At 42.5% G+C, this 26176-nt stretch overlaps 1 protein-coding gene across 1 annotated transcript in view; it reads left to right on the forward strand.

Annotated features, from left to right (window-relative positions):
* ZNF142 (zinc finger protein 142) overlaps nucleotides 1–26176 on the forward strand; it is a 597391-nt gene that overhangs the window by 326453 nt on the left and 244762 nt on the right. The window contains exon 4 of the mRNA XM_044075236.1: nucleotides 5322–8754. Within this exon, the coding sequence (XP_043931171.1) occupies nucleotides 5322–8754 (3433 nt within the window). The remainder of the gene's footprint in view (nucleotides 1–5321; nucleotides 8755–26176) is intronic.

The raw sequence follows: 26176 nt of genomic DNA on the forward strand, positions 1-26176 counted from the left end.
ATAATGCCCCCCCACCCTATCTGGGAGGCGTCCGTGGTTACTGTGGCAATAGGGGACGGGGGCTCAAGGGTCTCCCTTGATCCAGATTGGAGGAGAGAAGCCACCAATGCAGATCTTGCCGGCATCTCTCCGCGATGAGAATCGGATGGGACAAGGAGCGTTCCTGATATGACCACTGGGCCGAAAGGAGCCACTGAAGTATTTGCATGTGTAACCTGGCTAGCAGAAGTAGGAGAATGGTAGCCACCATTGATCCCAGCAACTGAAGAACCATCCTGGCTTGGGCTTTTCCCCGGGGTAGTAAAGCCAGGACTTGGGCCTGTAACACTTTTATTCTCTCTGTCGGTAGGAAAGCTCTCATCTCTACAGAGTCTAGCTCTGCGCCGATAAAGGCAACATGCTGTGATGGCAGCAGTACAGATTTTGCCCAGTTGAATGAAATCCCTAGAAGATGGCACAATTTGACAGTAGCTCTCGTGGCTTGAACAAGTAGATGCCTGGTGGGGGCGGTGAGGAGCCAGTCATCTAGATAAGGAAACACCTGGAATCCTAGATGTCTCAGGTGAGCTGTCACCACTGTCAGACACTTGGTGAACATCCTGGGGTCTGTGGTGAGACCAAAGGGCAGGGCCCGGAATTGAAAATGACTGGCTCCCAGCCAGAAGCATAAATGATTCCTGGAAGCCATGTTTATATTGATGTGATAATAGGCATCCTTGAGATCGAGGGAGCACATCCATACTCCTTTTTCCAGCAATGGGAAAATGGATTGCAAAGTGACCATTCGGAATTTGGACTTCTTTACAAAGCGGTTTAGACGGCTGAGATCCAGAATAGGTCTCAAGTCCCCTGTTCTTTTTGGCACCAAAAATAACCTTGAGTAAGTTCCTAATCCGATCTGGTCTGCGGGGACTGGTTGGATGACTCCTTTTTCTAGCAGCTTTGAGACCTCTATAGCTGCCTGATCCCATTGACTGGGTGGAACGTCTGGGATTTTTCTTGATGGCAGGGGGGGGGACGATTAAAGGGAATGGTGTAACCTCCAGTGATGATACGAAGCACCCATCGATCCTGAGTGATGGACTCCCAGGCCTGAAGATGCTCTGAAAAATGACCCCCGACTGACTCCGGAGACGCACAGTCAGGTAATCCCTCAGGGACGTTGGTAGGAGGAACCATGAAAGGACTCGTGGTCTCCTGTATTGCGGGGGCCTCCACCGCCTGTAGGGCGATGCCTTCCATTAAAATTCCCCCCTCCTCTTCCCCTGGAGGGGGGGTCACTTTGATGGGCAGGGGAAGACTTTTGAGACTTTCTGAACCACATTTTCCCTCCCCTCTGAGCCTTGGGATAAGGTCTAGTGGGAAGCGAAAAACGGGCCCCAATGGCAGACAGTCTTACCCTCCTGCTCACATCTAGTGTCTTTCACTTTGGGTCCAAAAAGGGAGGACCTGTCAAATGGGGCATCCGTGAAAGCCTCCGCAAAATGACACAAGCGCATCCAAGCTTGCCTCCTAAGGGCTACGCGCTAACTCGTTGCTCTACCTGCCCCCTCGGCTGCATAAGATATGAGCCTCATGGATGAGTTGATGATGGAAGAAAGGGTAGACAGCTGGGCGTTAACAGACTGGGCCAATGCCTCAGGCAAGTTACCCGACAGGGTATCTCCCAACTCCTTTATGAGATCCCTTTGGAGCCGCGTAAAATGACACAAGTAATTCAGCAACCGCAATGTAAAGGTCGCTGAAGACAGGGTACGCTTCCCATACCTATCCATACTCCTAGACTCCTTATTAGGAGGATGGATGGAAGTAGAAGCCTCTGCCACGTCCTGCTGGGTGGCAGACGCCACCACCATAGCATCCACAGGTACTCCCTTGGTCAAAAATTATTTTCCAGGAGGTGCAGAAAAGAACTTAATGGGGCGGCTAGGAACTGGCTCCACAGAGTCAGGGTGTTCCCACACCCTTCGACAAATAAGATCCAATAATTCATCGAAGGGTGGAGACACCCAGGAGGCAGAAGGCTGAGCTCCGAAGGCCTTGAGGAAGACCGACTCCTCCTCAGAAGGGTTTTTGGATGGCCAGTCACCCCGCTGTCTCAAGATCTCCAGGATATCGGAGAATGAGACATCATCAGAGGACGACTTCGGGGACCCTTCTGCATCATCGAGGTTGGTGTCCGAGGTGACAGACTCATCTGGGGAGTCTACGTGCTTCCTCTTACACAACTTCTTCCTGGGAGGCTCTTCAGGCACAGACTCTGAAGGGCCCTCAGAAAGTAGGGGACCACACATGGAGGTATCCTCAGGCCTAGGAACCCCGCTGTCCAGAGATAGGGGGGCACCAGAAGCTCTAGTCACAGCGTTTAGGGAAGGATTTGCTGATTTAGGTGAAGTCACTATGGACTTGGCCAGCACGCTCCTCATAGCCTCGAAGGCAGGTCCACCAGAATCGGACAAAAAACCCACCTCCAAGACCATGACCGGAGTTGGGGTACCCCTAGCCAAAGCACCAAGGGGAAGACTCGGTTCCGCAGTCTGAAGCCCCGATGTATCCCCCTTGGGTTCGACTGAGGACACCCGTGTACCGAAACGTGTAGAAGGAATGGAAAAGGTTGGAGCTGATGTCGGATCCGAAAGACTAGCAGGAGGTTTCGGAGCCGACCCAGGGACTTCAATTCGGCAGACTCCGGCTCCGACGACACCGAAGTTGTCGGAGGAGGAAGAAACGGAACCGATATAGTAGCTGTTTCCGGAGCCGACTGGGCTGGAGCCAAAAATAATTTAGTTAACACTGGTGACTGGAGGAGCCTCTGGACCACCCTATCGACATCCGAATCCGAGAGCCTGGAGGACTTGGAGGAGACAGATGGGGGTCGAGAAACTTTCGCTGTTGGAGCAGAGACAAGACTGGGGGAACGGCTCCGAATCGGCTCCAAAAGGATCGGAGCCGAAGCAGGCTCGAGAACCACCGCAACCTCCTTCTGCGCCGATGACTGAGGAGTCGAAGAAGCTGACCCCGCAACAAACAATACTTCCTGCGGTTCCGAAACAAGTAGAGCCAAGGAAGGAGACATAGCCTTGGACAGTGCTTCCTGCGGCTCCGAGACCAGTGGAGCCGAGGAAGGAGATGTAGTTTTAGACCTTTTCTCCGGAGGCTCCGATGAACTAGTCGGAGCCAGAGACTTCATTTAAGACTTGGAACTGGATTTCTCAGAAGGAGGAGAGGGCGCCAAAGTTTCCTCAAAGGAGGGTTTAATCAAACCCTTGAGGATAAATTTATTTTTTCTCTCCTGTAAAACCCTGGCAGAGAAAACAGGATTCCTGCAAGTGTATGGCACCGAGACAATATACACAGATGGCGTGGCCATCAGACAGCGACATCTTATACGCACATTTGGCGCATTTTTTAAAGCCAGATGGCTTATGTTCTTTTGGTTCCTTGCCTGACATAAGGAACATAATCCACAAGCAGCAACAATATTTCGAATTTACACAATAAATCACACGAAGCACACTCAGCAACACAAGGTAGGGAAGGGAGGAAAGGGCTCTAACTTAAACGCCCGAACACTAACAACACAAGATAGGGCAAAGGCCCTCTAACTTAAACGGGCCTAGCCCGCCAAACAGAAGGATTAACCAACAACAAACGCAATCTCACAACAATGGATACAACAGACAATGTAGCTATTAGAATAGCTTTTTTGGTATAATAAACCCGAAGCTATAAGTTCAAAAACAAAAGAGAGGGTACTTAGCCACAGCCAAGTCGAGACCACGTCATTACTCTAAGAGCGGCAAACGAGATCTGGGGGTTTGGGCGTGATGCATCCTGGGATACAGGGTTAGCCCAGCCAATGAGAGACTTCGTGCTAGTTATAGTGGCCGAGTCGGAGCCGAGAGCCCGTCAGTAATGAATGCAGGTGAGATAGGATCACATTACATCATCTGTTAGACTGTTTCCTAGCTGCTTGTGAAAACTTGTTACACACCTTATAACCAGATACTGTACCTACTGTTTATTTACACATTCTGTTTGGAAATATGCTTTTGTACATGTTCTGTGCCTTTGCATTTGCTATTGTCTTTGCCTTTGAGGCCTAGACTGTGGATGAAAAGGCTCCTTGGACTAGATCACTTACCTGTTTAACAAACTTTAAATAAATGTAAGAGTTAAGCAGAAGAAAGTGTAGTTTGTGCTTTAAATGGATGAATTCATGATACATGTATACATAGAGTGGTAGATGTATCAACTGCAAACTTGGTGTTCAGCTTAGTAAATGTAAGCAAAATGCAAATGTACAAAGTATGCCTAGTAGCAGTTGAGCAGGAACAGTATGTTTAACATTCCTGTGCTGTATCTCCTCCTCACATATTTCTGCATAGGCAAGATTTAAGTGCTACAGATGTTTGCATATGGCAGAGAATAAATGTATTTCATCCCAATGAGATTTGCATTTGAGAACCCTGCTCTGAAGTGTTGCACGCTGTACAGTCCCTTTTAGTGGTAGCCCTGTTACTCCTGCTGTTAAGCTTATATGTGACCTTGGCATATATGGAAATCAGGCAGAGAAACTTGATGCAACAAGTAACAGTTCATGAATATACTTAAGGTGGGCATTATGTCATTTTTTTCTAAGAGATATGTCATTTGTAGACCAAGAAGTTTTTCTATTACTTTTACAGTATGACTGATTTAAATTTAATTAAAAAATAAAGCAACCTTAGAGTTTAGCACTTGATAGTGTTAAACAGGAATAAATGTATAAACTATATGAATATATTCTGTTTAACTCACTTCAGAATGTTAGGTGGAAAAAAAATGGATACAGTAGAGAGTCGATTATCCAAACTAATTGGAACCTAGGGTAATTTGAATAATCAAACTGTTCGGATAATCAAACGTACATTGTACCAGATTAAAAAAAAAACTTCTAAAATCTTGTTTTTTCTGCATGCAGGGAGTACATTTTTCAACCATTCAGTGATTTCAGTGGACAATAAAAAATATTTTCCACACGAGTGGCTACAAGCTCAAAAAACATGCACAAGTGAATATGTATAACATTTACATATTCAGACTTTGATTTTCCTACACAAAAACTTTGGAAGAAAGTGTTTGTATAATTGATGTTTCGGATAATTGACGTTCAGATAATTGACTCTCTACTGTAAAACAGAAATGGGAGTGTAAGCTCTCTGGATACATTCTGTTTGATCCTTCTTTAGATTGGCTCTTCAGAATGTCAGGTGGAAAAAAATGAATAAACTATAATAAAATGCAGTAAACTATATGTATTCATGCATTTTTGTCTTTAGGTACCAATGCAATCAGTGTTCATATCGGTGCCATCGAGTTGACCAACTCACCAGTCACAAGCTACGTCACCAAGCCAAGTCACTTATTTGTGAGGTCTGTGGATTTGCTTGTAAACGCAAATATGAACTGCAGAAGCACACACAAATGAAACATTCGCAGGACTATCAGATGCCCACATTTCAGTGTCAGTACTGCACTTACCAGACCAAGTACAAGCAGGCTCTTCTCAACCATGAGAACTGTAAGCACACCAAGCAGAAAGAGTTTCGCTGTGCTCTGTGCTCATACCGAACATTCAGCAACACCAGCCTTTTTTTTCATAAACGGAAAATTCATGGATATGTTCCTGGGAACAAAGAGTGGTTGGACAACTATGCTAATAAGGAGCTTGCTAGCAATGCTTCAGATATTGTGCTAGAATATAATCATATAAATTCAACTCAGAAACCAAGTGAAAATGCTCCCACTTCAGAGAAAGTCGAAGTGCCGAAAAACAAGTCATTAACAATAGAATGTCCAGATGAAATGTGTTCACAAGTCTTTGATACATCCAATTTTCAAGATTGTCCTGCACAAATGGAACCAAATGAAGGAGCTGAAACTACTGAAAAGGTATTAGAAGAATTAAATCAGATTAAGGGAGGAGGGGATGAGAAATCATGCAGTCAAGCAACCATTGATACTACCTGTGGTGAGACTGACGGCATTCAGGAAGCAACAGTGAACTGTGGTTTACCATTTGAAGACGGCTTTAGTACCCATCTTGACCTGCATAACACCACGTCAGATCAACTGACAAAAGATGTATCTGTTCCGAGGAATGGGGTTGTGGAATCTTGGAACTATCCAGAATCTGGTATAGCATTTAGCCAGCTGGAATCAAATGAAGGTCTTGTTATACAGGAACATCCTCCTAGCTTTGAAAGTCACATTCTTAAGAAAAAATCTACTGATAAGTCTAATAGTGAGCAGTGCAATGTGATAGAAATCATAGCAGACAAAGGTAAAAGCAACAGCAGCTCTGATGAGATTCTGGGTATTGGCCAGGACCACATATACCTTTCAGAATCAGTCTGTAGCTCAGAAGTAGTTTCAGCAGATCAAGATGACGCAGATAAAGATGGGAACATGTGGATTAGTGTACTGCAGCCCAGCATTCTATCCGGTAGTGACCAGAGTATTCTTGTACCTAATGAGTCTGATTTCATCCACTTATCAGTTATCCAGGACAATACTGACCAGCCTGATGAGGAAGAAGACAGCAGTCTTTTGCAGTCTGAATCCGTTATGAGAGCTTTGCGGAGACAGGACAAAGAGCAGGCAGAGACACTTGTCTCAGAAGGAAGGGTACAGATGCTGGTGGTCCAGTCAGAAACTCATGTTTATAAGTGTGAAAAATGTGCTTATATTACCAGGAAGGAAAAATCAATGCAACTTCACTCTAGATCAGGCTGCCAGGGGAAAAAGTCTCCACTGGTTTGTAAAGAATGTGGAGCCAGTTTCAAGCAGCAGAGAGGACTAAACACACACATACTTAAAAAATGTCCAGTGATTCTGAAAAAGAGTAGAGTTCTATCCAAACTGGCCTATAATGTACAGTGCAGTAGTAGCAAAGATGAACATCAGATTACTTTAGATTCTGCAGTTGTAATTCCAGGTAATGATGGATTATTTTCAGGTTCTTCTCATGAAGATCAAAGTACCTTTGATGGTTGTGTGATTAATCAAGCTTGTACAGATATGGAGATTCCTGTAGATATTACTAGTATACTACAGCAGAAATGTAGTGAAATCAAGTCTGAAATCCAGCATGACTTTCAGGCAGTAGCAGCAGAGTGTCCTGTGAATGTTGATGTAGAGCTTTTGGCAGAAACTACACCCAGCGGTAGCTTTCCTGTAAAAAATATTTCAGAACTGGAGACACTGCAGGTTAGTGATATTGATATTCTTGATGGATCAGAAAGTAATACATTTGCAAAAGCAGATAAATATATATTGGAGCAAGGTAAGTTCCACTGCAATTTTTGTACATTTGTCTGTTCAAGACAATCTACTATTTTGTGCCATGTTGAAGAAGGGTGCAGGAAAATGGAGCACTTTGAATGCAACATTTGCACAATGACATTTCAGTCAAAAAGGATCCTGAGAAAACATCAGATTAAAAAGCATAGTGAACTGGGTGCTGATAAACTGGATGCAGAGGAAGAAGAATGTTTTACAGATTCTGAGGAAGAAGGAAATTTGGTGGAGTCTACCAGTGAAGGAGTTGCTAGTGATGAAGACTGGGGTAAGTCTGCTGATATAGGAGGACTTTTTGAACTAGATGGAACCCATAAAGAGAGGAACTTGTCCTGCCCTTCTTGCCCTTTCACTTGCAGCCAATCTAGAGCAATGAAAACTCACAAGAAAATGGGTTGCATGAAACCTGGTGAATTCCAGTGCAGCCTTTGTTCTTTCATTTGCAAGTCCTTCAAAGCCTTGAGTCATCATAAACAACTTCACCAGTCTGTGTGCAGTAAGAAACCACAGCTGACATGTGAACTCTGTAACTTTACCTGCAAGCAGGCCCGCTGTCTGAAGCAGCACATCTCAATTAAACATGAGGGTATTAAGCCATACAAATGCAGTTACTGTGATTTTAGTACGACCAGACGTTATCGTTTAGAGGCCCATGAATCTCTGCATACAGGGATGGGCAGAATAACTTGCGACATCTGCAGTCAGACATTTGGTACAAACTCAAAGTTGAGAATACACAAACTCAGAGTCCATGAAAAGAAGCCAACTCACTTCTGCATGCTATGTGACTACAGTGGCTACAATCAGAATGATATCACTAGGCATATGAATAGTTGTCACAATGGAGAGCTTCAGTTTGCCTGTAACCAGTGTGATTCCAAATTTAGTTCTGAAACGGCCCTCAAACAGCATGTGCTGCGGAAACATGAGCAGAAGGTTTGTTACTGCTGTCTGCATTGTTCATTTACATGCTACAGTGAGGCCACTCTGAAATGTCACATGCAGAAACAGCACCCACATCTGATATGCGGCATTTGCAAGGAGAAGTTTAACACCAGGGAGGAATTGGAGGAGCACAGGAAGGCCCACTTTAACTACCGCTGTGAATGTTGTGACTTTGCAGCCAAAGAGAGGCAACAGCTGGTCCAGCATCTTATGGAAAGCCATGAGACCACCCTTGAAAATGAAAAGCAGCTGACATGCCCCTTCTGCAACTTTTCCTGTCATCATCAGTTGGTATATGACTACCATGTAAAGGGCCATGGAGGGACAAGAGTATATAAATGTACAGACTGTGATTATATGACCAAAAACAAACAGAAGATCACATGGCACATTAGAATTCACACAGGGGAGAAACCTTACAAGTGTCACCTCTGCAACTATGCTTGTGCAGATCCCTCACGCTTAAAGGTTTGTTCTCATTTGTTTATATTCTTGCTCAACTTTGTTGGTGTTAATTCTGATTATGTTAATATCACACCTTAGAGTAAGGTTCTTAACACTTTGCCTTTTTACAGGAGAGTTGTAACTTAACAAATGTTAACCTGAGCTTGAACCAGGTAAGAGGTGCAGTGACACTTGCATTCTTATCAGGTTAATTGCATACATGAATTTTGGCAGGAGAAGACCAATGAAGATCTGTAGTGAGGTAACTGGGAGCAGTTTTCAGAAGGTGCTGCACTTGGCAGTGCATACATCTTGCTGAGTGAGCGGAGAAATTATTGGACTCACAGGATTGTTGAGGCTTCATGGAACCGCTTCCCAATGAACATGCAACTCTTTTGCTATTTTTACATTCAGGATGGTAAGTTAGGGGGGGGAGAGAGAGAGAACTGGGCTGGAAGTGTATGGTGAAGAGACATTGGCAAATATCTACTTAATGTTTAACACCTTTATTAAATTATACCTTAAGACATAGGCAAGTATACATTAATATAAAAGAAAATAAACCATATTAACATGTTTCCAGTAACATACATTATACATGTCATGTATGTTCCCTTTAAAATCTGCAAATCATTGCGCTCCTGGTTACCTATTTCTTCCCAATCACACCTCTAATAATTACCACCTACCCGAGGAAAACATTTTTGGAGTCTGCTTGAGGTCTAAAAATATCTATACAAACACTTCCAAGAAAAATCCTAAATCTTGTAGACTTTGTTGCATAGCATACTTCGAAGCTATACATATGTCCTCCTATTGTTTCCTTGTGAATTGCTTATCCAGTATCACTTTCCAGTCTTTTCTAACCTCCTCTGATTTCTGCAGTTATTGTACAATATTTTATAGGCCCAAGTAGTTATTCCTTTTTAAGCAGCAGTTTCTGTTCTAGATCTAGCTAAAAACTATACCAGAGCAGGTCTTTCACTTAGGATTCCCCTGTCCCTTTCTTTTGGCCTATACTGTGCTATCAATCCCTTATAGGGAAGGCCGTCTCTAACCTGCAGTCCAAATGTCTTCTTGGCCTCTTCACAGTCTGTTATCTTTTCCTCTGTTGTTCTTTGCTCCCAATCCTTGCTTCCTTTGCTAGTTTTTTCTAGTAAATTCCTGCCTCCTTGCCTGTTCTCTGTACCCCTAATTGTCATCCACATCGGCAGAATCTCCTTTCTCCAATTTTGCGTTGGCTCATTTCTTAGAATACTTTCTGCTACTTCATAAATGTAGTATTCTGTATGGCTGTCAATTTTTTTTTTAAGAATTGTGCACCCAAAATCCCACTCTCTCCTTATTTTTTTTAATTCCCCCCTGCTTCATCATCCTTTTCCACTTTGAATTATAGCTTTCTGCTTGTGTTATGTATATGAGCCTTAACTGTGTAGCTCTAAAATATACCTTCAAATTAGGTAATCCTCAACCACCTTGTTCAATTGGAAGGATCAGTTTATCTCACTTGACCCTTTGCCTCTTCACTACACAGATAAAATCCTTCAACTCTTTATTAATTACTGTTGACAACTTCTCCTCTGGTTGATGAGAATATGCCTAACCTGTATATAAAACTAATGGAACCTAAAATACTTTTACTGCTTGTATCTTGCTATCTCTATCTATAAACAAGAGCTTCCAGTTTCTCAGTTTTTGTATTATTGTTTGATGACCTTCCATATCACTGTTGCAGTATTCCTTACTAAAGGGATCCCCTGCCAAAGGTAGCCCTACGTCTGGCCAGTATACCAAAGCCTTACGTTTTTTTAGAGGAATGTCATACATCACATGTATGCTTCCTGCTCTCAGCCTAAGGCATAAGGGTAACATATGGACATAACTACCTCAGAAATTCTTTGCTGCCAGTCTGAATGCTCCTTCGTTTCTGCTGGTTACCAAGACGATTTCAGATAAGTGCCCAATTGAGGTTTTTCTTCTTATCTTCTCCATTTTCATTTAGGTGCGAGGTTACATGTCATCCAGAAATGTAAAATGTCAGTGTGAGAGACAGATTCCTCAGAAGGACTGTCATGAGCAGTGTTTGTTTTGCTTGGTTGCTTTTCATGACCATACAATGTGTCCAATTTGTCAAGGGTTTATCCCTAAGACTTTTCATAGTTGTCTCTCCTCCTTGACTATCTACATAGAGAACCAGTGTCTTACGATGTTGGCGCAGGGTGTGATGTCGGAATCTTTCCGGTCTGAAGGTCAGCCATCTGCCAAGAAGATGACCAAAAAAGTTAGGTCAGATAAGGCTACTATATTGCATTCACTGGATGTCTTTCTCAAGGCTGGTGAAAGCCTGGAAGATCATCCAGTTGTTCCGTCGGATTCCTCTGCCATGACCATTTCAGAGGGCAGCCATGGATCTGTCATCTTACACATCCTCGGAAGCTCTGTATCCATCTGTTATGGATGTTTAGGGGGAACCACAGCTGATCATATCCAAGGGAGCATGGGGTGTTTGGAAGATTCTTGTTATGGAGGAGAATCCCGCAGCGTTGAGCGTCGGCAAGTGTACAAACCTAAGATCTTTAGGGCTGGTGTCCCTTTGAAAAAAAAAGCAGAAAACAAAACATTTTTCCCCCTACTCCTAAGGATCCACAGCATGAATGGCAGGATTTTACTCAGGGGTTGTTTAATGCTCTTATGGCCTTGAAACCCCCCAGGGAGTTTCTGTTTCTGTCCCCCTTCTTAAGAAGGGCCTAGGAAGCAAAACTCTTATGATGAGGAATTGGACTCTGGAGAGGAGTCTTTGACTTATTCTTCTCAGATTCCTTCTCCATTAGACTATGGTTCTGAGCAGGAGGACTCCATTAGCCCAGATTCTCCCTTTAAATAACTTTCCTTTTGAGATGCTATCTGTCGTGCATGATGGAATTTTTTAAATGTGATTGTGCCCAGGTTTCTGACGTCCAGAAGAAGTATTATGAACTCCTCCAAATGGAGTCTCCTAAGCCCTCTGCTGTCCCTCCTCTCCTTGCTGCCTTGTTAGACACTTTTTTAGCAGCTTCTTAGGCTGCTGATTCCCAGACCCTGCCTCTAAAAAAAACTACCTGATAAGGTTTATAAAGTGCCTTATGATTGTAAATTTCTTTACAGATGTCCTTCTGTTGACCCCTCTGTTACCTCGGTTTCTTCTGACAAACCTTCTAAATTGTTGCTTTCTACTAAATTAATTACTTCTGACAAGGACAAGCATAGTCATGGAGCAGTTGAGCAAAAAGGTATACACTGCTGCTGTCCTGGTCTTTCGGGCTATAAACTGCCAGACCCATATAACCAGGTATGTTTTAGCTCTTCTCTCTCAGTCTTATCAGGTTATTTGTGACCTTCCTGAGTCTGAAGGAAAGGTTTTCATCCTCTCTTTGTTAGGTTTCTCTTCTCAAGTGTCTCGTCATTCTATTAAATGTAGTTATGATGCAGCTGATGCTTCTTCTAGGGCTACTGCCTTTAGTTCTGTGTTCAGATGTTATTCTTGGCTTCTCTTCCAACCTTTGATGTTCCTTTTGACAATAAAATCTTTTTGGCTCTGCAGCTGTTAAGCTTTTTAAGGCCTTGCAGGAATTGAAACATGTTTTTATTTCCCTTGTTTCCAAATTTCAGAAGAATTAATCATTCCAAGCTTGCCTTTGTACATACAGTCTTGCCCTCCTACCAAAGGTAAAAGGGGTTATAGAATGGCTCCTCCTGCTAAGTCTTCTCAACTGCTGCTACTCAGAAGTCTCCTTTTCCAGAGAAGCCAGGTTCTGTCAGGCTTTCTTCCCTCCCTCCTAAATTAGGTTCATTTATCTCTTCGTATTTCCCCATTTATTCACAGTTGGTTAAGGATCACTAAGGATTTTTGGATTCTATCCATCATTCATCAGGAGTATTTCATGGTGTGGAAATCCTCTCCCCTTTTTTTGGACATTCTCAACCTCCTCAAGAACAGCCACCCTTGTTTCTGGATGTACTTAACAGCCTTTTGTCTCAGGACACCATCCAAGCAGTTTCTGCTCCTCAAAGGAGGAAAGGGTTTTATTATAGAATGTTTTTGGTTCCCAAAATGGAAAGAGATGATCTAAAACAGGGGGAAAACTCAAGTAACAGGAAGAGACTGGGAATCTTGTATGCAGACCTTTAAGGAGAACAATCATAGTCATACAGAATATTATATCCATAAAGTAGCAGAAGGTATTCTAAGAAATAAGCCAATATGAAATGGAGAAAGGAGATTCTGCTGGTAGGGATGACTGCAATTAGGGATACAGACAATGGGCAAAAGGGGACAGGAATATATTGGAGAAAATTGGCAAAGGAACCAAGGTATTGGGACCAAATAACTAGAGAGGGAAAGGTAATAGAATGGGGAAGACGTCAAGAACTTATTTGGACTGCAGGTTAGAGATTGCCTTCCTTATCAAGGAATAGGTATCAGAGTATAGGCAAAGGGAAAGAAATAGGGGGTCCTAAACAAAAGGCCAGCACTGGTAGAGATTTTGGTAGAATCTAGAACAGAAGTTGCCATTAAGAAAGGAATAATTAGTAGACCATATAAAATATTGCATGATAACTGTAAAAATCAATCAGAGGAGGTTAGGAAGGATTAGGAAGAGAGATTGGATAAATAATTCACAAAGAAACAATGGGGGGGATATATGCATGCCTCCCAAATATGCATCAAAAACTAGATGATGTTGGCTCTGCCTGGAAGTGTTTACATAGATATTGTTCTACCCCAAGCAAACTCCAAAGAAATTTTCCTGAGGTAGACAGCATATTCTGGAGATGTGATGGGGAAAAAAGAAGTAACTGGGAACATATTTTTTGGGAGTGTAATGAGTTGGCGGAGTTTAAAGATTCCCTATAGGCTGCACTGTTGAAGTTGCTGGGTGAACAAATTGGAATAACTAGAGAAATTATTTTTTTGAGCTGTGTTATACAATTGGAATTGCCTAGACATAGTAAGGCCTTGCTGAGTCTAATTATGATGGCTGCCAAAAAAGCAATTGCTAGCAAATTAATTGAAATCAAACTCTAGACCAACTTTATTTGAAGTAACAAAGATAGTAACAGAGATAAAACAACTGGAACTGGGATCTTTGAAAAAGGGTAGGAGCAGTAAAAAATGGGAAATCTGGGATCAATACAAGCAGAGGAGGAATGAGGTTTAAAAGAAGGCAAAATTTAAATGAGCTATGTAATGGTTGACTGCCAATGACTGGATATATTAAATGTGATGTATAATGTTTGCAGCTAAATATTTGTTGGCACGGTTTGTAAGGTATAATGTTTTCAACTGAGATTGTGTTATTATGGTTTAATTTCATTTATATAAATGTAATATTGCGTACGTCGTACATGAAATTTAGTAAAGATGTTTTTTTGTTTAAGAATAAATGTTTTTGTTTCCCAGGAAAAAAGATACCTGGAGACCCATTCAGGATCTTTCTCAGTTCCACACCTTTCTGAAGGTTCCTTCTTTTTGAATGCTGTCATTTAAGACCCTGTTTCTTTGTCTTCTACCTCAGGCTTTCCTAGTCTGTCTGGATCTCAAGGATGCCTATTTTCATATTTATATTCATCCCCGTTTCAGGAAATGTTTGCATTTCTTTGTTTCTTCCTTACATTTTCAGTTGTCTGCTTTGCCCTTCGGCCTCTCTACTGGCCCTCAGGTCTTCACCAAATGCATCGCTCCTGTGATTGCCTTTTGCAGGATGAGGGGATACAAATCTTTCCTTACCTGGTCAACCTGCTCATTCAGGCTTCCTCTCCAGAGACCCTGCTTCAGCACCTCCACTATACTATTTGCCTCTTGCAAAGCCTAGGGTTTACAGTCAATTTTCAGAAATCCTTCCTGACTCCTAAGGATCATTGTTTCTCTAGTGCAGGTGGGCACCTTCTCTTTTTCTTGGAAGGAGGTGTTTCTTTATGCCTTTCTTCCCCTTCCTGTCATACCAAAGGTCCTGCTCAAGACAGAACAAAGAATCCCCCAAAATCTTGTTTGTGATTCTCTGCTGGCCAAGATAGCATTAGTTTCCTCTTCTTCTGCACCTAGCCAAGGGCAATCACCACAAGTTACCTTACAGGATGGACCTACTCACACAGGACAAAAGGGTCTCTCATTCATCCTCACTTGTCCACTCTTCAAATGATACTTTGAGTGATAGTTTTTGATCCTTTTTAGGCATTTTTTTTTCTGAGGACATGCTTCATATTCTGCAGGAGGCCAGGAAACCAACTACCAGGAACTATTTTGTCCAATTGGAAGAGATTTTCTGTCTCGTGTTTTGCTTATAACCAGGATCCACTTTCTGCAGAAGTTCCATTGGTTCTCTCTTATTTGTGTGAATTGCTCCATGCTGGGTTGGCATACTCTTCAGTTAAAGCTCACCTTTCAGCTATTTCTACTTGTCAGCCTTTGACTCCCCCTTTGGCTTCTAGGTTTGAGTTCAAACAATTTCTTAAAGGCGGCCTTCATATCAGGCCTCTCAACAAGCCTATTCCTCCTTCCTGTGATCTTAATTTTGTTCTTGAAAAATTGATTGAGTCTCCTTTTGAGACTGCAGCTTCGGCTTTCTTGCAGCATTGTTTTTTGTTATTTTGACCCATATTCAGCTGGAAGTGTGTCAGAGCTTCAGGCCCTTATGGCTGTCCCTCCTTTAGTTTTTCATAGGAACAGGGTGTCTCTTCATACTAATCCTTAGTTTATGCCCAAGGTGGTTAATGTCTTGTTTCTTAATTAGCCCACTTTTTTCCATTCTGTGCAGTCTGCAAATGAGAAGGTTCTTCACACGTCGAATTTACATATGCAGCTCATTAGATAAGACTAGGACCATTCGCAAGTCTAAGCAATTTTTTGTTTCCTTCCATCCTAGATCTCTATGTTTTGCTATTTCTAAGCAAATTATTTCTTTTATTTATGTATTTTTTTTGGGAGGGGGGATTTCTAAGACCATTTCCTTTTGTTACTGCTTTCATGTAAAAAAAATCTTTCTGCTTCTGTAAAGGCTCACTCTACCAGGGCTGTGGCTTCATCTGGTGCTCTTTTCAAGGGATTGGATACCAATTCCATCCCTGAGGCTGCTGCTTGGACTTCTGTCCATAGATTTATTAAACGTTACAAGCTGGATGTGGTTTCCAGGGCGAGACCTGGATTTGCTGCTACTTGGACTTCTGTCCATACATTTACTAAACATTACAAGCTGGATGTGGTATCCAGGTCTATCCTGCATGGCTTTCTTGAGGGCTGTGATGGGCCTTCCTCCTCCCAAATTTCCTCTTGAGCTTTTGTACTCTCCCTTTAGTAAAGAACACCACAACAGTGATATGGAAGGACATACATAGCAGTAGTAGTGTAAAATCTTACCATAACAGTAGATGTCCTTCCCTTCACTGTTGCAGTATTTGCTCTCACCTCCCCCTTTCTTCTTTCTACTCCATTTTTTTCTTTCTGGATGCATATGTTTCTCTTTTTTCCTCCATGGACTATTGTTCCTCCTGTGGCTTTTCAGTTCTGAGGTAGGTATGTCTATACATCACCTTTATGCCCTATGCTGAGAGCAGGGAGCATACTTGCGATATATGATGTCATTCTAAAAAAATAAGGCTTTAGTATACTGTCTGGATGTAGGGCTACCCTTGGCAGGGATCCCTTTAGTAAGGAATACTGCAACAGTGAAGGGAAGGACATTATCTGCTATGTAAGATTTTACATATCTGTATTTTCAGTCTCTTCCCATATTAACTGCCATAACAGAATCCTTTCTAACCCATACTCCTAAATACTTCATTTTATCATGTCCCCATAAATATGGGTATTGCTGAAAGAATTCATGTGAGGGTACATAGTTTACAGCTATAGCCTTTGTTTTGTCTTCATTAATTTTATACCCAGAAATGATTTGCAACTGTGTCAAAATGTTCCACAACACTGAGATGTCCTTTTCTGATTTTATTAGGTACAAAATAATATTGTCTGCAAATAAAGCCAACTTTTATTGATTATCATACCAATTATATCCTTGAATTTCTGAGTCCCTTATTTTCTTTGTCAATGGCTCTAAGTATAAGACAAATAACAAAGGGGAAAGATGACTCTCCTGCCTTCTTCGTCTCTTCATGTACAGCTTATTAGAGAGGAACTCTCCAAATTTAATTTTTGCCTCTCACCCTTCATATATCCTCCTAGTTAACCTTATTATTGTATCAGGGAATGCAAATGTTTCCATTGCCTTATTCATAAAATCTCAGTCAAATGCTTTCTCTGCATCAACACCCAGCAACAATATTGGTATTTTCTTACATTCTCCTTCCGTCTGGATCATTATTGTTCTTTTAATGTTGTCAAATGTTTGCTTCCCTTCCACAAAAACTCATTGATCCATATCTATCAATTTTGGCAACACCTTTGCCGTTCTTCTGTCTGTTATTAACCTAAACACTGCATAATCATAATCTAAAATTAAAATGGACCTTTATGAAGCTGGGTCTAATGGAGCTGTACCATCTTTAGGTATTATAGCCACCACAACTTTCTTCCAGGATGTTGTTGCTTCCCCTTCTTTTAAAATACTACTTCTTCTTCCTGCTTTTCACGGTTAGGGGTCACCACAGCGGGTCACCTGTCCGCTCATGATTGGCAGTGAAGTTTTACAGTGTCGAGTTGCCAGCCCGATGCCCAACGTTCCACAGAAGGCACACATATGCACGCACTCGAACCTTGGGCCAATTTAGAGTGTCCAATCCACATATAGCATGTCTCTGGTATGTGGGAAGAAACCAGAGCACCCGGAGGAAATCCACACAACCACAGGGAAGACATGCAGACTCCGCACAGAAAGCACCCCAGCCGAGAATCGAACCGGAGAACCTCTTGCTGTGAGGAGGCAACGCTAACCGCTACACCACCGCGGCCGCCCCCTTCTTTTAAAATACTGTTAAATAAAATCTTCTAGATCTTTATCACCTTCTTCCCTCCTAACTTCCACAAGACTACCATCTATTCCTGGAGACGTTCATAGAGATATGCATTCACGTTTTTAACTCATCTCCTCCTATCTTTAATTGTTGAGCCTCATCTACCTATTGCTAAGTCTTCCATAAATATTTCCAGTTGTGTTTTTTTCTTGATTTCCACATTTCTCTGCTTTATACAAATTTTCATACAATATCCAAAATATCTCTAATACCTGTACAGGATTTCTGGTTATTTTTCTTATTATAAATAGGCTCCTTAAGTTTGACAACCCTTTCTACTTTCTGTTGCCCATGTCATTATGGAAAAAAGTTTTGTGCCTGTTATTATCAAAAATAATTGCTTAACAGCAATCTTTCTAAACTCGTGTATTATCCAGGTATTCCCTTATTTTCTGTTTAGCACTCTGCGAGTGTGCCTCTTCTTGTTTCGTAGGATCTCCCTTATTCTGCAATACTTTGTCAGCCCCTCTAAATAATTCTTACTTCTTAATCATATTTCTTTCTTTTTATTTCTATACTGTTTTTTAAACTCTACTTTCACTTTATCTCACTCACTAGCTTTAACTTGTGAAGAATTTTTGTCTTCCCTAATAACTCTCGAATAATCTCCACTACCAATTCCTCTCTTAGCAAATAGATGGGGAAGTGCCAGTGCCTCATCTGTACTTCACCAGCCTGTTTTTTTCTACTTGTTATTGGTACAGGATCTGAAATAGTCATTGGATGCATGTTGAAGCTTTCAATTAAAGGCACTTGTTCCACTGAAGTGTAATTTCTGTCTAGCCCAGCTATTCTACTCTTGGGAATAATATGTAAATTCTGTCTTGAGTTCTTACTACTGAATTTATCTTCCATACCAAATATTTCGTATGCTTTTCAGAAATCTACTTTCTTTTGTTGTGTTTTCCCTTCTAGCCCCCCCAGATACATCCTTACTGTTGCAATCAAGTTCCAGTCCCCACCTATACATGATATTCCCTGCTGAAAGTTGATCATTTCTCCCAGAATTGTGTTAAGCTGCATAATAGCAGTTTTAGGTGGAATATAAATGCATGCCTGTGTAATCCTCCTTCCTAGCCAGTAGCCCCTTTCTACCATGAGTCTACCATTACTTTCTCTTTTTTTCCTCTTCCATCACTATTGGAACTATACTAGCAATTAGTATAACTACTCCCTTTTCCTTTGTTATTGATATTCTGCTGAATATCCATCCCGAAATCCATTCTTTATCAAATTGTCATGCTGTCTTTCAAAATGTGTCTCCTGTAGCTTTGTTATGTGGGTTTTATTCTTCTCTTTCTTGTTCTGAAGAAGAAGAAAAAGGATGCTATCCCATTGTAAGCACATTCGGTACCGTGAGTTCCCGACAGTAATTCTGTGTCCTTTCATGCCTGTGGTGCCATATGAAGGGTAATTGTTATCATTGAACATGTCGTGTTCTTCTCAAATCAACAGTTAGAAGTCCCACACATTTCTGTGCCCCCAATGGCATTTTATTTAGTACAGCTTGTCATATTTCCTGTCCCATAAAATATTTACAAAAGTATTGGGCATGGTGCTAAAGGCCCTTCAAGAGAAAGAATCTTGTGGTGTTCTTATACTTGGATGACTTGCTCCTGGTACTCTTTTCAAGGTCCCTCAGGCAGATGCACTTGTTTGGACTCTGTTCTGGTTGCATTTCCTGGGAATTGCCATTAAGTTTAGAGAAGTGAGTGTAACTTCCACCAAAAGGATTTCCTTGATTTGGGTTGGAGCTAAACACTCTCTCCTGTGCTTTTTCCTTCCTGCTCAGGGCAAGACCCAGAGAGTCATGGCACTGCATCCTTCTGAGAGTATTGAAGTAAGTGTAGGCTTGCCTTCGGCTCTGCTTCTTAGCACTGTTAATAGTTTTCCTGGTTTGCATTTAAATGGAAAGCTCCACTGCGCTGTGAGGTTGCCACTAGTTGTAAAGTCACAGAGCTCTTCCAGATTTCATTATGGTGTTAGACCTTTTGTCACTGCCTTACAGTAGTAGATTTTTCCCAATTACCTGAATGAGTTGAGGCACTGTTTCTGCTGCTGCACATATTGGAAGTGCTTATGATGAATGCTGCATTGGCAGGTTGCAAGTCCAAATGGAGTCCTTACTGATATAGTGAAAGTGGAGTACCCACAATAGTGGCATCACAAAAACATGCTGAAGACGGTGCTGTTATTTCTCCATGCTGTGAAAGAGAAGCTAAAAACTTGAACCCTTGCAGTTGAGTTCAGTCAAACAGGCCGTGGTGTAGTTCATTACATCCGAGTGACACCTCCAGGTGCAGCTGCAGATAACTCCTACTGATGTCTCTCGGCATCAAATATTGCTTGTTCATATTTACAGTAGTAATGCCAAAACCATGCCATGTACAAGGTTTTACAAGATTTCATCTTAAAGCTTACACAATGGCAAACTTAACTGCATTAATATGTGATCTCTGTCTAATGCAGGTAAGATGTATTAACTGTTGTTTTTATGATATTAATTTGTATAGGTATAATTTTCACATTTTTCTAAATATCTCAACCACCAAGTAACACAGACAGAACTGCTTAGCCTCATATGAAAATTCTCAGCTAGATGAATAAAATGCTGCTAACAGTATGTGTGTAACTTGAGTGGTTGCTGAGATATTGTAAGTTGTTTACAAAATATTGCAAACATAATAGTTACTGTGTTTATTGTGACTTATAAACTTTCATTTAATACCTAGAACCTAAAGAATACTACCACTATAAAAATAGTTTGTGATGAAGAGATTGCCATTTATACTTTTTTCATAACCAGTATGGTTCCAGAGATATGAACATTTGTTTGAAATGTGACAACATAATTTGATTCTGTCAAAAGGCTTATGCTCCGCCCATTGGAAGTTACAGTTCAAACTTCCTGAGCTCCCCTGGAGTGAATGAGTTGCAATACTTCATGTACAGAGAAGTGATTTGTTTTGGGGCTGTCGGTCACCTGTCTTTGTAGTAGCAGTTTACATCCAAGTGGAAGTGAAAATATTTGTGGATACCTTAAGTCACAGCTCCAGCCATCTCATGGCAATGAAAATGAGGAACACCTGCATTTAAAAGCTCTTCTGTTTGCTGGACACCCTAAAGGTGAAGTTGTTTGCTACACTGTGATATGAGGCCTTCCCCAGCTGCAGCAGAATAAAGAGAAATGGACAGTGGGAGATTTCATTTGCACCCTTCCAAAATTCCTCTTGATTTCACACCTGTTAGTCAAGTTCAGAGAAGAAGTGCTAGAGCTCATTTTTATTCTCTCCAGATGGTCAAGAAATGAGTGGTTTGACTGTTCAGGAGACCATCTCAGTCAAGATGAGGGCGGTCTGATTGTTTAGAGAAGTGGAGGGCAGCAGGCTACAGCTACTCATTTCTTTGATATGATATCCATCGATGATTTCTGGAGTCCTTCAGGCTGCCTAGAAAGTATCCACTACAACAGTATACGTTACCAAATGGAAGCAGTACTTCACCTAGGTTGAAATATACCTTCTTCCACCACAGCTCATGAACTTGCTTGTCTGCCTGGCCTGTCTGAGACATCTGTTCTTCTTGTCTCATAGTTATTCCAATATACAGGTTTCTGCTGTAATATATTTTTAACCTCCATTCCCCAACACCAATGGCACAACCATTCATTCTTGCTCCCAGTGTTCTAATACATGGAGGGGGAGGTAAGCTATATGGATGTCATCCAATAGGGGTTCAGTGTGTTTTGGTATGTAAGTAACACCCTCCTGTTGTCCTTGAAAGTGCTGTGCAACACTTAATGTGCTGGACCTAGTGCAAGTGGATGCTTCTGCACACATGCAATATCCATCTAGGATGTTTTGCAATCCTTTTGGTAGGCTTATTGTCCTTGAGTCCCAAATTGGTTGGCATTCCCTAGAGAGATTGATAACCATAAAACCTCCATCTATTCAACTAATCAGCTCATTTTTCTTCTCTGGAATGTGACAGCACCTCAACTCATTTGTTCCGACTAGAAGTGAAGATTGAGAGATAGCAGTGCTGAAATCCACTTGGGAAGTCAACTTTATTTATTGATTGATTTTATTTAGGTTGTAGCCATTCCCACTATGCATGCATAGTAGCATGCTCAGGAATTACCATGTAGTGGTCTTAGCAAGGGTATGCCACCTACTTCCACAAGTCACTTAACCTGTCAAAAGGCACTGTCCCCTTTGAAGTCAGTACTTCTGTGAGATATCCAGTCATCACTTTAAATTTTGGCATGGGAAGTGCACACCAGACATGCAGACCCTCTCTGTTCCTCATGAGAGAGGTGATTTGGCATACTTTAGTCAGTCTTCTCTCTCCCTTTACCAGCTCCTCCAGTGTCTGAGCCACTAATCAAACCTTGTCATCTTGATTGCAGATGACTATAGATTTTTCCCCTTTGTGCCAATGAGCTTGATTCACTGTTGATGTCTATCTATAGAGCCTGACTCCTCCAGTAGCCTAGTTCATAATCCAAACCAGGTCAACTGACAGTGGTCAGGGACAAAAATCTCTGTGTCACTGAACAAGTAGGCATGTGACCTTTGGACATTTCATGATCTCATGGACAACAGAGCTTTGGTTCAGCACATGCTTTTCAAGAAGATCCTGAATGGTGTACTCCATCTCTGGCTTTCTTTGAAGAACCCTTTTTCTTGTTAGAACTTGAACTTCATGGTCAGTAGGCTTGTCCATTTGCCTTTCAAGCTTGTTGATTACCAGAGTTGAAGATCATCTTGTGGAATACAGTTTCTGGTGGCCATTACATCTGTCAGGTGGATTTTGTAGCCTCATGTCCTCCTTTTTCATAGAAATCAAATTTATTCTAGGACAGGTCTGAATGTCCTTTGTAAATTAGTTTTGGATTGATTGCTTGATCCACTTTATCCATCTACCTGTTCAGAATAAAAATCCAGGGAATACAAAGATGTCCTTCAAGGATGCATCTGCAGTCATAACATATGGGTTGTCCTGCCTCAGGCAGCCCTTCGGTCGGCCGGATTCCAAAGTCTAGGTCTGGCCTCGGCTGATGTCGCACTTTCCCCGACGTCAGAGCATCTGGGGTATAAAACATCAGCCGACGCCATTTTCCTCAGTCTTTCTTGCCGCGCGGTGCCCGAAGCAGAAGCTGTTCGCAAGTGCCGGTCGGTCAGATCCAGTGAATTCAGCTACCGAAGACTTTGAAAAAGCTAAGTACCCCGTTGGGGACTCTTTCTTGCCTCAGCCGATGTCAGACAAAGTAAATAATTGTTTTAACTTGTGGGAAACAAATACCTCATAAGGATTTCCATTCCTACTGCCTTCCTTGCTTAGGCCCAGACCACGACGTATCGGCCTGTTCAGCCTGTGCTTCCTTCAACCGACGAACTCTTAGACGTCGGTCGGAGTTTGCAGAGGAATTTTTTGGGGCCACTTTTGCATATAAAATGCCATCGGAGACTCCGACTTCGCATTTGGTGAAAAAACGGAAGGACAAGGACCGACACTCGCGGCCCGCGGTTTCGGCTGAAACCACGGTAAGGCCTACTGCGAGTGTCTCGGTTTCGGCCGAAACAGAGTCCTCGGAGATTCCTTCTTCCGAATCCATTCAACCGACCACTGCGGCCCGGGAGGCCCCGGCTGAGTCGGCTACCGAACTACCTACCGAAACCAGTGTCCAGGAAATGTCCGACACCATACCTTTGGACATTTCTACTCCTGCACGTGGGGCAGCTAGGCCCCCTGCTTCCATGTCCATTAAGGCCTTTTCTAGGGCTAAAGCTGCTAAACTTTCTAAAGCTTTGCCTCCCAAGACTACCTCCCAGAGGCCTTCCTCTAGTTCTCAGATCCTCAGCCTTGCAGAGGACCTTATTTCTTTGATTAGAGGTTCACAACCTCACCCAGACAGGGCCTCTCACCCTCCACCTGACAAAAGGCCCAGGACTGACCCCTCTGACCCACACTCTTCTGATGAGTCCACGGATGGATCTGAGTTGTCAGACCACCAGGAGGAGGCTTATTCGCCCTATGAGGATTCTGATGCTGAAGAATCTATCCCTTCGGCCTCCCCTCCTGAAGAGTTTTCTTTTGGTGAGACTCTACACTCCATGAGAGAGCATTTTCAATGGCAAGGTCAGGAATTCTCTGATTCCAGAAAAAGATTAAGGACCTTTTTACATTTGCCTCAACATAGGCCCTTAGCTATACCTCCTGTTTTGAATGTAATTGATGATGTGTACAATGATGTCAGTACAGCCCCTGATACTCTCCCTCCGGCCCCTGCCAAACCTGATAGATACTACAGGGTCCCGGATTCACATTTCCATTTGTATAAAGCCCATTCTGCAGACCCAGAAACTATTTCTCAGGGCCCTAAAGGGGTTGCGGCTGCCACTGCCAAAAATCCTCTACCCTCTGAAAGAGAGTCTAGAGCTTTACAGAGATGGGGAAAGAAGGTATATACTTCTGCAACTCTTTCTGTCAGGGCATTAAATTGTCAATTTCATATGATACAGTACCAAGAGTATTTGTTAGATGAACTGAATAAGAAACTTTCTTCTCCTGAACCCCTTGACCGTAAATCCCTTCAGGATTTGGTACACAACTCACAGCAGGTTAGTAATCATTTCTTAAAATGTGGCTATGATGCATTGGAGGCTTCATTTAGGTCAGCTATGACTCGGGCAGTTATTCGTAGGCATGCCTGGCTGAAGGAACAATCTTTGCCAGACCATGTTAAAGCTAAACTCCTGGATGCTCCAATGGAGAAACAAAATTTATTTGGCACCTCTGCTCAGGAGGTCTTAAAAAAGTTTGAAGAAAAGGCAAAATCTGTGCAAACAGGGATTTCCTGCAAGTACAACCTCCGAGATTCAGCAGAAACTGGCCTACTAAGAATTGGTCCTTTCCAGACTTCGACAGAGCCCAGAGAGGCAGGAACAGACGTCCCAGAGGCAGAGGCCAATCGAAGGGCTCCTACAGAGGCCGTCAGTGGCAGCCTGCCAACCAGAGGTGTAGTGCAACAGCAGCAACAACTACTACACCAGGACAGGCTCAATGACTTTATTCTGATTCCGCCTACCAGGGCTCAACTGGAAGCACCCTTGGGCGGAAAGCTTGCTTTATTCTCAAAAAACTGGCATTATATTACAAGGGACACATGGACGCAAAGGATACAGGTTCCACTTTGCCAAAAAGAAATGGAATGCCAAACCTACCACCAAATTAGAGGGCAGAGGCTTTAAAGCTGATCAACAACTTGCTTCAAATGAAAGCTATAGAAAAGGTACCACTTTCAGAACAAGGCCAAGGATTTTACTCCAGACTATTCCTTGTACCAAGAAAAGAAAATCAATGGAGGCCTATTCTTGACCTGTCCGCACTGAATGCTTACCTCATTGTGCCAAAATTCAAGATGCTGACCCTACAGCAACTTCTTCCCATGTTGGGCAAGGAGTCTTGGCTGGTGACTCTAGATCTCAAGGAGGCATACCTGCACATCCCTATTCGACCAAGTTGCAGAAGACACCTCAGATTTCTTGCAGGATCAGAGCATTATCAATTCTCAGCATTGCCCTTTGGCTTATCTACTGCGCCCAGAGTATTCACGAAATGCCTGGCATCAGTAATTGCACACTGCAGACTTCAGGGGATTCAAATCTACCCATATCTGGACGACTGCCTTATACAAGCGGACAACAAGGGAAATTTGATAAAGGACTTGGCCTATGCCATCCACCTGCTACAGGCCTTGGGATACACAGTCAACATCCAAAAGTCAAGACTTGTTCCATCCCAAAGGATAACCTTTTTGGGTGCAGATCTGGACACAACCACCCAAATGGCTTTTCTCACAGAAGAAAAACAAAAACAACTTCCGGATTACTTCAGGATTCTGACAAGACAAACTCAGCTTACTGCAAGGAAAATCTTGCAGGCCCAGGGTTACATGGCATCCTGCATAATTCTGATACCACAGGCCAGGCTGCATATGAGAAAATTATAATGGTACCTAAGGAGTGTATGGTCTCATCACAGTCACAGTTTAGAAACTATGATACCAATCATTCCTTGCCTTCAAAAGGAATTCCTGTGGTGGGCTCAGGCCTGCCAGTCACAGAGGGTTGCCTTTCAACAAACCAAAAACAAAACAAACCATCACCATGGACGCTTCAGACCGAGGATGGGGAGCACACATGGAGGGCAAATGTATCCAAGGCCTATGGTCTCAAGGGCAGCTACGCATGCACATAAACCAAAAGGAAATGCTGGCAGTGATGCATGCAATCGAGGCTTTCAAACCCTTCCTCCATCAAGGCCATCTGTTAATAAGGACAGACAACACCACGGTCATGTGGTACATAAACAAGCAGGGAGGCACACACTCCTACCCTCTATACCGGCTGGCTATGAATCTATGGGAACTATGCCTGAA

Source organism: Protopterus annectens, chromosome 6.part0 (assembly GCF_019279795.1).
Source record: "Protopterus annectens isolate FY-2018-M chromosome 6.part0, PAN1.0, whole genome shotgun sequence".
Taxonomy (NCBI): domain Eukaryota; kingdom Metazoa; phylum Chordata; order Ceratodontiformes; family Protopteridae; genus Protopterus; species Protopterus annectens.